This window comes from Poromitra crassiceps, assembly GCF_964638095.1.
Source record: "Poromitra crassiceps genome assembly, contig: HAP1_SCAFFOLD_335, whole genome shotgun sequence".
NCBI classification, from domain to species: Eukaryota; Metazoa; Chordata; class Actinopteri; order Beryciformes; family Melamphaidae; genus Poromitra; species Poromitra crassiceps.
The window spans coordinates 76,032-90,114 of NW_028152069.1; the positions used below are offsets into that span (position 1 = coordinate 76,032).

General features: G+C 43.8%; 1 protein-coding gene across 2 annotated transcripts; it reads right to left on the reverse strand.

The window, feature by feature from the left end:
• Window positions 1–4,996: 4,996 nt before the first annotated feature.
• LOC310771068 (uncharacterized protein) lies at window positions 4,997–11,211 on the reverse strand. 2 transcript variants are annotated; one of them, XR_014552378.1, is made up of 3 exons: window positions 10,393–11,211; window positions 9,317–9,796; window positions 4,997–9,127 (listed from the first exon to the last, which is right to left on the reverse strand). XR_014552378.1 is itself a non-coding variant. In XM_083663746.1 (3 exons), exons 1-3 carry the CDS (start codon window positions 10,985–10,987, stop codon window positions 9,313–9,315), a joined length of 927 nt encoding a protein of 308 aa, XP_083519872.1. In that variant the 5' UTR covers window positions 10,988–11,211; the 3' UTR covers window positions 4,997–9,312. The 2 variants fall into 2 exon arrangements, 1 of the variants encoding a protein (XP_083519872.1); XM_083663746.1 differs by having other exon boundaries at window positions 4,997–9,475; window positions 9,628–9,796.
• Between the last annotated feature and the right edge of the window lie 2,872 nt (window positions 11,212–14,083).

Sequence of the window (14,083 nt, forward strand, 5' to 3'; positions counted from 1 at the left end):
CGTGTTGCCGAGCGGAGAGTGCAGCACGTCCGCCTGGAATCTCCGAGGGACTCTCTGGCTCTCTGTGAGGCGGCGAGGCGCGCGCCAATATCGCCATTGCATTAAATAATATTCCTGGAATGCGACTTTTAACTCATTCAGGGCCAATGACGTCTTTGACGTGTTATCAGGAATAGCCCAGAGGGCCAATGACGTGTTTGACGTGTTTTTGTTTTTATTACTGCAGGGCGTAGTTAAAACACTTCCCCAGCCTGTCACATGGTATCAGGTCCCTATCATCTAAGACAACACGTGAACAAACACATACCGCAGCTGTTGTTTTGAAATTGAGCAGGAGGAAAAGCAAACGGATAAGGAGCTTGCCTTGTGCTGACAGGAGAAACGCCATTGAAACGCCCCTCGCGCGCTGCAGGAGCTGGTCGCTTTCCTGTGTGCCAGCCTTCCTGTGTGCCAGCCGGAGAAAACCGGAGAAAGTAATCCACAGATGCGTTTGATCATCGGAGGAATGAGGAAATGATCGATCAGCAGTGATCAGAGGGCGGTGAGGACGTGTTGAATAGCCGAGGGGAAAACGGGAACGATAGCAGGGAGGATAGGGGAGGGAGATATGGACGAGCAGCACACGAACAGCTAGGCAGGCAGAAGCCCGCTGTCCGTTCAAGAGCTTCATGAAATCGCTGGGCTGCGTGCCCTCCAGTGCACTACTCCAGTGTTGCTCCTGGCCAATCCCGGCGCCACAGGGCGTGGTTATTGCTTATCCTATGTGGGGTTAGAAATCACGCAACGAAGGGGGATCGTGTGTGTGTGTGTGTGTGTGTGTGTGTGTGTGTGTCTGTGTGTCTGTGTGTGTGTGTGTCTGTCTGTCTGTCTGTCTGTCTGTCTGTCTGTCTGTCTGTCGGTGTGTCTGTCTGTCTGTCTCTCTGTCTGTCTGTCTGTGTGTCTGTCTGCACACTCACTCACACTGCTGTATTGTTGAATGTAAAAAAAAAGCACTTCATGTGTATATATATATATATATTATTATTTTTCATTTGTGTCATAACGAATAGTATTTACATGTCTGATGTCAATACAGTTCAAAATAAAAGAATTGAGAGCGAGTTCTGCTTGAGAATGTGTATTTTACAGAAATTGCATTTGCTCCTGTTTGTCATCTCAGAGAGACAATTTGGGTGAAAACAGGGTGTATATAAATGGATATAAGTAGAGTACAGAACATGCTAAAAGCTCACTTTTTTTTTCCTGGTGAACCCAGAGACGTACATCTTCATTTTGAGGTATTGCAAATCACTCTGGTGCTAATAGATAATTTACTGTGGGTCTTGAAAGATGACCAACAATTATGAAAATCTTTGGCCTGTGCTAAATATTGGCAGTCCTAAACTGGCCCTGAATGAGTTAATGAGCCAGTTACATTTCTTTGCATTCTTAGACATTACCGTTTGATTTAGTTTGCATAATTGCTCAAATTAATAGTTAGTTTATGGGCTAGAAATTCTGCCAGATGACAGGCACTAGGCACCATTTTCCCCTTCATTTGGAAGAGAAAATTATCCTGAAATGAAGATTTGATTGACAGCTGCCATGTCATGATATGATTGGTTGAAATGGGGTAGAAATTTGATAGTACTGGGTGACGTCCGCAAACTGTAAATTACTGTTATCAATGAAATCTTGAAAAATTAACTTTTGATGTGAAAAAGTGTGAAAAACTAAAGAAATTAGATTTTTGTGATTATTTTTGCCATACATTATTAAATAGGTGCACTGCATACCCAGGTATTTGAACTAAAAGAAAAAAGTCATTTTTGGGTTCAGCTCAACTTTAAAGTTTAAATGACAATGAAATAAGTGCTAATTAGTGGATTCCATGTGTGCTGAATTGAGGAGTGGTTCCTAACAGATCATAATAAAGGTCTGAAGTGATGTTCTACCATGTATGTTACCTTGTTGCTGAGCAAGTGCAGCTTTAAACTGCCAGATTTTTGAATGGAGTTTGGTGCAATGCAAGAGAGAACAGCTTATATTGGGGCGGTCAAGTTGTAGTGAATCCTATTTGTTGATGGTGGTTTCCCCCCTCACTAGGAGCCAGAAGAAGGAGGCTGACCTGGCTTGTGTGTGTGTGTGTGTGTGTGTGTGTGTGTGTGTGTGTGGTGTGTGTGTGTGTGTGTGTGTGTGTGGTCCCCACATCTCTAAATCATTACAATAAATAGTAGTTTGTTTTAAGTCACAATTTCACTTCAGTTATTTATGTACCATATACAGAGGGGGGGGGCAGTTAATTCAGTGGCATACAGTATTTTAAACCTTAGCATTTTTGTAGACTAGTTTTAATGTAATTGTTGTAATCAAATTTCCATTGGACTATAACTTTCTTTGTTTTAATGTGAAACACTTTGTAAGCTCTGATTTCAGATAAGGGTTCTATAATTAATGATTTATATAGGACTTATCTCAAACAGATTATTATTAACACGTTCACTGCCAATGACGAGTTGAGTCGTCAAAAAAAATCCAACGGTTGACTGCCAATGACGAGTTGAGTCGTCAAAAAAAAAAAAAAAAAAATTTGACGGTGGGACGTGGATCAACGCCCCCCACGTCTCCTATAAAAATATTGGAGCCACCGAACGTGTACAACCCATTCCACCGACCCACTAAGTGGCGACAGTGCTCTCCAGACTAGAAAAAGCCAGCCAAAACTGCAGGGGAACGCGCGAGGAAACCATTCTCTCATACTGTAAAATGGATTGGCGAAAACGCTTTCGCTTTCGCGCATTATCGCGCTGGGAGCTGGCGGTGGGGGATTGCAAATTTGCATAATAGATTATGGGTGAAACACACTTTGAAACACCAGCATAAAGCGCAGAATCGCAAGCAGCTTCATTCCAGCTGAGCTCAACCTCAAACCCAGAAACGAACGAGCCTCATTCTCATACTGTAGGCGAAAACGCTTTCACGCTGGTGCACACGGGCGCACAACGGTGGGGGGTTCCAAAAATAGACTGGGTGGAAAACACACTTTGAAACACGCAGCATAAAGCCTAGAATCGCACAAAGCTTCATCAAAGCTCTCAAACCCAAGAAACGAGTGAGCCCCATCCACACTGCCGCCAGGGAGGGAGGCTGCTCACTGCTCAGACAGGCAGTAGAAACTCGCTTGTGACAAACGCTGTTGAAAGCCACCAGACACGCCCACGGAGGGAGGAGTTTGAAGGAGAGGGCGTTCAGAACTATATTGTTTAGATGTCTGATCTCTCACTGATGCCAAAAATAAATGGTTAAAGTGACTGTTCTGCCTGTTTGATTGAATTTCACAAAACTGCGATTATCTCAGCTTTCAGTCTCAGACGCTGAAACCAGGCTGTACTCAACGGCTAATATCTACATAACTACTAACTCTACAAACTAACTCTTTTAGACAGAGAAAGCACACATTCTATTAGTACTTTTGTGAACTTTGTGTTCACAAAGTCCAAGCAGAAAATAATCCTCGGGTCTTGTAAAATGAGCCAGAATCCTCAAAAAAACCCTCTGGCAGAAGCTACCTACAGTAAAAAAAAAAATGGCTGGCAGTGAATGTGTTAACATTAATGATTAATTCTACTCTGCATTATCTTATTGAAACATCTCTGGATGCCTGTTTGACCCATCGACCTATATATGCCTACCACAATGAAGACCTGGGTTCGATTCCCGGCAGCGGTGCTTCCGGCTTGGTCAGACGCTCCTACAGACACAATTGGCTGTGTCTGTGGGGGGGATGCCGGTGGGGTATGAGTCCTGGCCGCTGCACTAGCGCCTCCTCTGGTCAGTCGGGGTGCCTGTCTGAGGGGAGGGGGGGGGGGGGGGGGGTAGCGTGATCCTCCCACGCGCTACCCCCTGCTGGTGAAACCCCTCGCTGTCAGGTGACAAGAAGCGGCTGGTGACTGCACATGTATCGGAGGAAGCATGTGCTAGTCTACAACTCTCTCCAGATCAGCAGAGGGGGTGGAGCAACGCCCGGGACAGCAGAGGGAATTGGCCGAGTACAATTGGGGAGACAAAGGGTGAAAAATCGGCGAAAAAATACTTGATCAAAAAAGTAAATTACAACACTTCATCCTAAAATAAATGGGGGAATGTATTGAACACACTAAATTGTAGGAATGTATTGAACACACTAAATTGTAATGATATCTGAATGTATTGAACACACTAAATTGTAATGATATAGTAGTAGTAGTAGTAGTAGTAGTAGTAGTAGTAGTAGTGTAGGTTCTCTCTTTATAGGCCGTGTTGGGACCCATGAAAAAGTGCTTAGAAAATGAGTTTCGTTCCCATGTCATGGGCACTACTCATTCAATGCATTTTTTCATAGACAATACCCTTCTGGACTTTGGGTTAAAAGTTCTACTCATAATATCCTGCAGTATTTTGTCACAAGCCAGAAATGTATAAACAGTTTATAACCAAAAAACGAAAATCTTGTGCTGCTGTTTTTGCTTGTAAAATGTGTTTTTGGCAACACAAAATCTTTCTCAAATGTCATAAATGCTAAAATGCATATACTTAACATCTGAAACAAGTATTGGTGCCTTTAGTTTACTCATATGTGAATTTAGATCATGAAATGTAGCATATTTGTTAAAGAATATGCTTCAACTTAAGTGTTTGCCACACAGTACAATGAAACCTCCACAGTAAATTGTGCCAAAAGCTTATGTTTCATACATAAAAAATGTCTCAACCTACTGTGTAATGAAAGGTAGAAAAGAAAATCAGGGCACCTTGGACCAAAATGGCAGAAAATCTATCAAAATGTTACCACGCCCCCTAAATTGGAATAATGCAAAAAATGGACAAGACTAAAAATTAAAGTACTAGAGGTCAGAATTATTACAACATATGGTATGAAACATTTATTCAAGTACCACAAAGTGTCACAGCATCTGTCATTTGTACACCCCCCCCCCCCCCCCCACCGCCAAGGAAATATATGAAAATACAAAATAGCATACAAATGCATCACAATAAAACCTTCTGTTGGCTGTGTAAGTAGTCTGTGCTGTTTGCATTTATGCATTGCATTTAACTGGATGTAGGCAGTGTGGCAATTCTTTAACAATTTAATAATTCTTGAACAAAACAAGTAGTAGGCCTACATAGTAACATGTTGGGTTACTCATCCCTATCACTTTCATCAGAGTCATCATCCCATGTACCTCTTTCTTCTGTTTCCTTTGACACATTTTCACAGTCCTGGCAGTGACATAAATCAGTGCAAGACAGTTTTGCAGACATGCATGAACATCTTCCAGTTTCACATTTGCTTTTTTTACAATTACAGTGGACTACCTGCAACACACTATCAGGGGCAGGATTTCTAGTCATCCATGTTACTGTTAACTCCCCATCCTCCATGCCCCATCCATTGCCAATGGGTGAAGGAGCACACATCCTACTAGTCAGAGAACGTCTCATCACTGCTGCTTGGTAGTTTGCCCTTTTGCAATGTTGGTGGAGAGCATCACTTGTTGGGGGAATGGACAGTTCTGGCAAAGCTGATGATGCCGTACAAAATGATTTGTACCTTGCATCGTTCACGTTTTTGGCAGATGATTGGCCATACAGGTGGCACACATATTTGCTCAGTGTGTTGAAAGTTGACTGGTCAAGGTTAAAACTGCTGCCAAGATTTGTGAACCCAGTCAGGTATTCTTCTTTCTGGCAAGCAAGAGAAAATGTCTTCCCTTTGCCCTTGCCATGAAAGGCACTGGTCGAGTCACAACCTGTGAAGGTATGGATGCCAATGAGTGCAGAACAAACACTGGTGCCAAGAGCTGCTGACACCTTAGCCACATCAATGATCCTCGTTCTGTTGCCTACTCCTGTGAAGAAATACAAGCTACACTGTAAATCTTTCTGCAGACTTACAGCAATCACTGCCACGTCAGTATCGGGGCTTTTGATGACTACAGTTTGGTGTTCTTGTGCAGCATGCTGTGCATGTACAAATACCCTAGTGTCATATTCCTCATGGTCACATGTCAGTTCTTGAACAGCAGTGACAGTTTGTGAACCCTCTTTTACGGAAACACAGTGACACAGTTCTCCATGTGCTATGTACAAGCTGAGGTCCCTGCCCAAAATGGTGAGGTCAGCATCTCGCCATGCAACATAGAGGAATTCTGCCAGTTCTGCTTTGTTTGTTCCATCTGATAGAAACTTTTTCCATTGCGTTGGTGCCTTTTGATCCCGTCCATAGATTTGCACCCGTTGTGTACCGACCCCAGCCCTACGTGACCGCTCTAGGTTCTTAATGCTAATTTTTGGATACTGGTCAATGACAAAGTCTATCCGTGTACACTTGTGCTGCAGAGCTAATTTGAGCACATACTGTAGTACGTTTTCAGCCAATTCTCCAAAGGTAGCCGGTTTGGAACGAATGGCTTGAATGACTGCCATGCCATCGAAGAGAATAGCTCCATCTGACGGAACTTGTTGAACTAAGCAGTCTTTGTCTTTGTTCTCCAATATATTCATCAGAGCTGATTTGTTTGTTTTAGCTAGTGACCCGTCAGTACTGGCTAAAGGATATGAAACCGTTCCCAAGGAGTAGGACAGAACTTCCCTCAGGTCTATCTTTCTAGTTTGACCAACAATGAGTAGTCTGGAGAACAGTTTCTTGTCAGCACGCAGAATCACATCTTTGCCTGCTGCAGATTTCTTCTTTGTCTTTGCCTGGTCACTGAAGGTCTTCAGTTTTTGTGCCTTGATGGGGGCGAAAATGTCGACTGATTTTGACAACAGTCTTTGGTCCAAAAAGACTTTGACAGCTTCTTCACCTCTTTCTTGTGCTGCAAGCAAATCATTCTTGACATCTTCAGCTGCTACTGTCCCTGAGCTAAGACAAACAATGCCATCTTGGTGTATGTCAAATGGGTTCAGCATAGAATCTATGGTGGAACTTATTCTGGTCACAGCATTTTCATCGGCATGAATCCGTGTTTGGTCCAGATCTTTTCGTCTCCGTGTTTCAGGAGATTTACCAGCCATTGACTCACATTGTCTAGCTATGGCAGCTCTTTCATGTTGTGACAATATCCAGCGAGACACTGCAGCCCGATTCAGTGTTATCCCTGTCCAGCCACCCTTTGTCTTGGAATCTCTATTGCATGTTTGCTCAATAGCCTGGTCACAAGCAATGGAGGCAAATCCATGGGCACTTTGACGTTGGACAGTCCACTGGCCTTTTACACTGAGGTCTTTGTGACAAGAAGGATGTGTGAGAGGCAAATTGACCATTTCCAGCCAGTATGAAGGCAAATACCTAGCATAGTTTACACGGTCGTAAGCAAAAAACCATGCCATCATCAGGCGCACTGTTGACAGGTGAAGCTGCCAGTCTGATTCACGTGTTGCTCTCACAAACAGCAGTAGTATTTGTACCATGTCAATGTATGAACTCCAGAAGGCAAACGTTGGGTTTTCTGCACTTCTCGTTTCCACAAAGACGGCATACTTTGAACACATTTTGTCAAAGTTCTCATTTGCACACAAAACATCCATTGTTCTGTCTGGGAAAGCGTCTTTGATCTCAGTGATGACAGCCATGCACTCATCTCTCTCCTCTGGTGTTAATGAGTCTAGGAATGTGCTGAATCTGGCACGTTGCAGACTCTCATACATAAGTTTGTGTGCCCTCATGCTGCGGTTGTAATGATGACCACTGATCACACCATTGATGGATCCTTGGGCAACGACTTCAGACTCGATGAGTATGTCTTGCAGTCCTGCATCACCAAATCTTTTTCCTAAAATGCCTAGGAAGGACATGCATGTATGAAACTCACCTAGTCTAACCACAAGACGCTTTGTCAACTCATCATCTTTCCAGCGGATTTGCTGAGCTTTGGCATATATAGCTTGGTCAAAAACTAACACTACATGGTCCAGTTCTAGCTGATCAGCAAGTTCAACACTTCGCTTCAGAATAGTGTTAACTGTTGACATCTCTGTCGGTGAAGCCTCAATGACTGGAAGATAATACAGTGCTGACTTAGGTAGAGTGGCATCACTTTGTAGCATTGTGTGGAAACCTGTCCAGCCTGGTACTGTACATGCTTCAGCATCTGTGTTCTTCACTAAAACATATGCCAGTTCTGTTTTGGCAGCAGACACAGTGTTCAACCTGTACGTTTCCACCTGCAATGGAACACTTTCATCCTGAAGCAAGTTCTGTGGCCCTTGTCTTTTAGTCTGTGGATAGTGTTGTAGCGGGATGCTAGGAGGTGCTTTGAATGTGTAAACTGACTTCGGCAGTGGCTGTCTGTCTGGTCTAGACATTGTTTCAACAACAGAACTTTGTACCATAATGCCATTTGTATGGTGAGTAGTTCCACGACCTGACAGTGTCTCCTCCCCAAAATCGATGTTATCCCACACCAGTATGGTTGGTGCCTTCTTTGAGAACCCCTTAGGGATTTTGTCTCTGCCCTCTAGAAGTTGTAGTGACGCTAGGCTAGTGTCTAGACTGACAACTGTGTTCCATGAAGCACAGTGTCCTAATCTGTTCAGTAGTGACAGAACATTGGATGAACCTGTTAAATGGCGAACAGTTAGACCAAGACACAGTGACTTAGGCGTCTGCTTCCGACCTTTAGAAGCAAGATACACAATGTCTTGACAAACAGATAAAACTTTTAGGTTCACATCTTCAGGAATATCAACATAATGGTCTAGTGTTGGTTCCTCTGTTGCACCTATAATCCAGGAAATCACATTGAATAGTTCAACTGGCACAACAGATTTTGCGTCAGAAACATTCAAATCCTCTGCTGTGGGAGGCCAGGGGCATTTCATCCCGGGAGTTTCATTCACAAGTCTCTTCAATATCAGTCCTGCACTGTACAGTGTCCTTGTGTGCTCTGTAGTTTGTCCAGATGTGTGTTCATTGTCACTTTCAGCTTGGCTTACCTCGGTTGACTCAGTTGTTGTCGTGTCTGATGGATGCGGTAGCCTGTCTAACAGTGTATCTGCTGATAATGTTTCAACAAAAACCAGTTCGGAGATGTTGCGCGTTGCAGGGCTGTGAAACACCAGCTGGGGGAAATCACGGGCCAACCGCTTTTTCAGTTTATCCTGCCTGCAACATGAAAATATAGAAAAAGACGAGCACAAATGTATAAATAAAGGGATTTTTTTCACAATGACAAACAAATACATTTAAACATACTGTCAGCCTTTCTTGTGAGCGAATAAATCAATAAAATGGAAACTTTTCAGTATGAAAGAGGTTCTTTTTTATTTACTGAACTGTCAAGGACACAGTTACCTGTAGTCTGAAGCATCAATATCCTCATTCTTCTTAACGATGTCTATGAATTTCTTCCTTAGTTGGTTCATTTTCAGGATTTCTTGTTTATCGATAATCCTTTGACGGATGACTCGTTCGCAGAATATCTTGTAGCTGGCAGCAAAGGGTTGTTCATTTCTGAAAACACACACACGCAGACAAAAAAATACTTAACATGTGCAAAGAGGTCTGCTGTCAACATTGTATCTAAAGACAGACAAAATAGTATTTGTTGTAGGTCAAAGCCTTACTTTTGAAATGTGCAGTGTTAATGCAATGTAATAACTCACACTTCATCTGTGGTTGCAGTATGTGTTGCCGTAGACTTTGACAAGGACCTTGTGTATTCTCTGTAACAGGACCTGTGGTAACGCACTTCCAGAGACACACAGTCTTTGTCTTTGATATGCAAAAGAACGCTAGAGTCTTCCTTCTTCTCAGCAGCCTTCCGCAACTGGCCTGAAAACAAAAAAAAGTTATAATCAGCTTTACTGTCAAATCACACATTTTATAATAAAAAAAAGTGGGTGACATTTGTTTTTGTATCTTTTATCCATTGTATTGTTATTACAAGAAAAAAGAGGTGGGGGGGGCAAGGAGATCAAGGCAATAAAATAAAATGCTCCCTCTCTCTCTCTCTGTGTGTGTGTGTGTGTGTGTGTGTGTGTGTGTGTGTGTGTGTGTGTGTGTGTGTGTGTGTGTGTGTGTGTGTGTGTGTGTGTGGGTTTGGGGGCTGTAAATAACACAGTGAACAATGGGCCAGCTGGCACTTGTGACCTGCCCCCCCTTGGTGTTTCAGTCTCTGTTCTGTAGATACACATTTTTTTTATCAATGATAAGTAATATAATATAATATATAAATCAACTACATCACAAGACCACCGCCTTTTCTGCCTGTCTATCTGCACACTTCCTTGTTCCATGTTTTTCAGTCCCGTGTGTGTGTGTGTGTGTGTGTGTGTGTGTGTGTGTGTGTGTGTGTGTGTGTGTGTGTGTGTGTGTGTGTGTGTGTGTGTGTGAGATAGAGAGAGAGAGAGAGGGGGGGGGTCGCTTACCTGCAGACACTGTCTCTGCTTGTGAAAGTTGATCCTTCTTCCGTTTTCCACCAACAGTAATATATTTGTCCACCTTTTTACAAATGATGCAGATGGCTGGAAGGACAGGGCCAGCAGAACGGACGGGCAAACCTGTCCGAGACCGAAGTTTCTTTCGGGGGGTTTCAGACGTGGCTCCGTCGGGGCCGATGCTGTCCGAGGCTGCGGCTGCATCTGGTTCTTCTTCTCCCCCCCCCTGCACCATCTGTGTGCAGCGTTTCTCAGCCAAACCCAAACGTCTTTTACAAATAAAGCGACGGTAACACGTCGCGTGAAATCCAGCGTCCTCGGGAACATGGTCAAAATCCACGTCCACGCAATGTTTAAAAGTTTCAGCGATAACTTTACTATCGCCGTCCAGACAAAGCCACTGTTTGACGACAGACCTGTAAGTGTCCCACCTTGTCTGGGTAAAATCCTGCACGTCCTCATTCTGTACTGACAAAAAGTGCATATAGCATCGTTTGGAGTCCTTTGATTCCCGGCTTTTACGCACTTTTTTCCGCTGTTTTGGTTTCTTTTTCCCCTCTTCGCTGCTTGAACTGGTGGTCGCCATGGCTCTAATGTTATTACGGCAAGGGAATAAAGCGGCTACGCGATTGGTCCACGTGACCAAAACCACACCACTCCCCTTGCACAGATTAGTACGCCTAGTAAGAAATAGTGCCGTCTTTGACCACTGATTAAAAAAATACTGCAGGATAACACGAGTAGAACTTTTTTATTTGTACTTTCTACCTATAGATCTCTTTTATGGAGAAAAAAGTGTGTAGTGCCCCTGCCGTGGGAACGGAAGTAAACGAAAATGCTAGTCACAATATGGCCTATTACAACATCCGCAAAATCCGTCCCTTTCTCACAAGAGAAGCGACTCAACTCCTGGTCCAGTCTCTTGTCTCCTCCCGCCTGGACTACTGCAACATGCTTCTGGCCGGCTTACCTGCCACCGACATCCGACCGCTTCAGCTCATTCAGAACGCTGCAGCCCGTCTGATATTCAACCAACCCAAATTCTCTCACGTCACTCCCCTCTTCCAGCAGCTCCACTGGCTTCCCATCTTGGCCCGCATCAAATTCAAGACACTGGTACTGGCCTACAGGGCAGTACACCAGTCAGCTCCCCGGTACCTGCAATCCATGGTCAGGTTCCAAACCTCTCACCGCTCCCTTCGCTCCTCCACCAGTGCAGGTCGCCTCGCCCCTCCTTCGCTACGGGGGCTCAAAAGTCGCTCATCCCGATCTCGACTCTTCTCGTCCCTGGCACCTCAATGGTGGAACGAGCTTCCACCTTCGGTCAGGACTGCTGAATCACTGCCGATCTTTCGGAAAAGACTAAAGACACACCTTTTCAGGCTCCACCTGGGCCCTCCTTGATCTAACTTCGTCTCTCTCTTTCCTTATATTAAAAAAAAAAAAAAAAAAAACCTAACCAACCTTGTACCACTAACCTAAACTTGTACCACTGTTCCTTCAGAAGTTGTAGTTGTCACAGACTGTGCTCCATAGTTGATTGTTCTATTGCTGACAAAAAATGTGTTATTGTAAGTCGCTTTGGATAAAAGCGTCTGCCAAATGACGTAATGTAATGTAATGTAATGTAGTAGTAGTAGTAGTAGTAGTAGTAGTAGTAGTAGTAGTAGTAGTAGTAGTTGATATCTGACAGTTTCAAATGGTTTTCTGTAACGATCATTACATTATTTCACAGGCCTCATAGGACAGACAGTTAGACAAACTCCAGTAGTGCTGCAACACTAATCCCATCCAGACTCCAGACAGGTTTTCATTTGGATTGAGTTCTGCTTGAAAGTCTTTTGGAAATTAACTCCTATGTTCTTTTTTTATGACACAATGCTGGCCAAATGTATTTGTTTAGCAAATGACAAACAAAGAAATCACCTTCGTATCACAAATTCACACAGTTATATCTGTGAATTTGACTGCAGGTTCCTACAGCATTTCACAGAGGACATGAAGTTCAGCGTTGAGAACCGTTTGACCATGCGTATCCAGCACAGAGCAGCAGAGCTGGAAGAGGTGCTGTTCCCTGCTGGAGCCACTCCCTCCAGCCACCAACCACTCAGGTCAGACTCTAGGGCAAGAATCTAGCAGAGCTTCTTCTCCTGTGGAACAATACAAATGTATTGAACATGTGATTAGAGACAGCCATACTACAGTCAGTCCCTCTAGGATTTTGTGAAACTGTTGCGATCAAAGTGCTTGATTTTGCAGCGGTATTTCTCAAAAATTGCAATGCAATTTGCAAAGTTGTATTTGATTATTTTGTTGTAAAATTGTGGAAAATGGCAACAAAGAGATCGTGATCCCCCCCCCCCCCCCCCCCCCCATAGTACCTAATGGCAGCTTTTCTCTGCAGTTTTTGTGGAGAAATTGCAGGCCCCGCCTACATTGCAGTGATTGGTTGAATTTGGATTCATTATTGCAATCGCAAAATGGTGGAGGGACTCGACACCGTAGCTTTCATCCTAACCCTGAAACTGAATCCCTGAAATGTTTGTGTGTACAGTAGCTTGATTAACAGTCAACTGGAGAACAACCCAGAGCAGCGTAAAGGCTTTTGCACACCAAGTCCGTATAGTCCGGGAGCCATGGGGTTGAACCTCGCTTCGTCGGATAAAGTTTTTTTCTCTGCTGATTCTTGTAGTTTGGGGGTACCTATTCAAAATATAGGAGGGTGCCCGGTGAGTACCCTTGAGCATTTTCAGATATTAACCCCTTAACACTGCCATTGACGAGTTATCTCTTTTTTTTTGACGGTGGGACGTGGATCAACGCTCCCCACGTCTCCTATAAAAATATTGGAGTCAGCGAACGTGTACAACCCATTCCACGGACCCACTAAGTGGCGACAGTGCTCTCCACACTAGGAAAAGCAGAGCCAAAACTGTAGGGTAACGCGCGAGGAAACCATTCTCTACTGTAAAATGGATTGGCGAAAACGCTTTCACTTTCGCGCATTATCGCGCTGGGAGCTGGCGGTGGGGGATTCCAAAAATAGACTGGGTGGAAAACACACTTTGAAACACGCAGCATAAAGCCTAGAATCGCACAAAGCTTCATCAAAGCTCTCAAACCCAAGAAACAAGTGAGCCCTATCCACACTCGCTGCCAGGGAGGGAGGCTGCTCAAACTCGCAGCAGCAGCAGAACACTCGCTTGTGACAAACGCAGGCTGAAAGCCACCAGACACGCCCACGGAGGGAGGAGTTTGAAGGAGAGGGCGTTCAGAACTATATTGTTTAGATGTCTGATCTCTCACTGATGCCAAAAATAAATGGTTAAAGTGACTGTTCTGCCTGTTTGATTGAATTTCACAAAACTGCGATTATCTCAGCTTTCACTCTCAGACGCTGAAACCATGCTGTACTCAACGGCTAATATCTACATAACTACTAACTCTACAAACTAACTCTTTTAGACAGAGAAAGCACACATTCTATTAGTACTTTTGTGAACTTTGTGTTCACAAAGTCCAAGCAGAAAATAATCCTCGGCTCTTGTAAAATGAGCCAGAATCCTCAAAAAAAACCTCTGGCAGAACCTACCTACAGTAAAAAAAAAAAGGCTGGCAGTGAATGTGTTAATTGCCAAAATTCCAGAAAAATAGGGATTTATGGGATTTCATGCAAAATACT

Bases quoted from the DNA above. Each gene is read 5' to 3' on its own strand.
- LOC310771068 (XM_083663746.1), bottom strand. From the start codon at position 10,987: ATGGCGACCACCAGTTCAAGCAGCGAAGAGGGGAAAAAGAAACCAAAA. The intron at 9,797-10,392 runs GTAAGCGACCCC...TTTTGTTTTCAG, and splicing joins AGCAGAGACAGTGTCTGCAG to GCCAGTTGCGGAAGGCTGCT. The intron at 9,476-9,627 runs GTGAGTTATTAC...GTGTGTTTTCAG, and splicing joins ACTGCAACCACAGATGAAGT to AAATGAACAACCCTTTGCTG.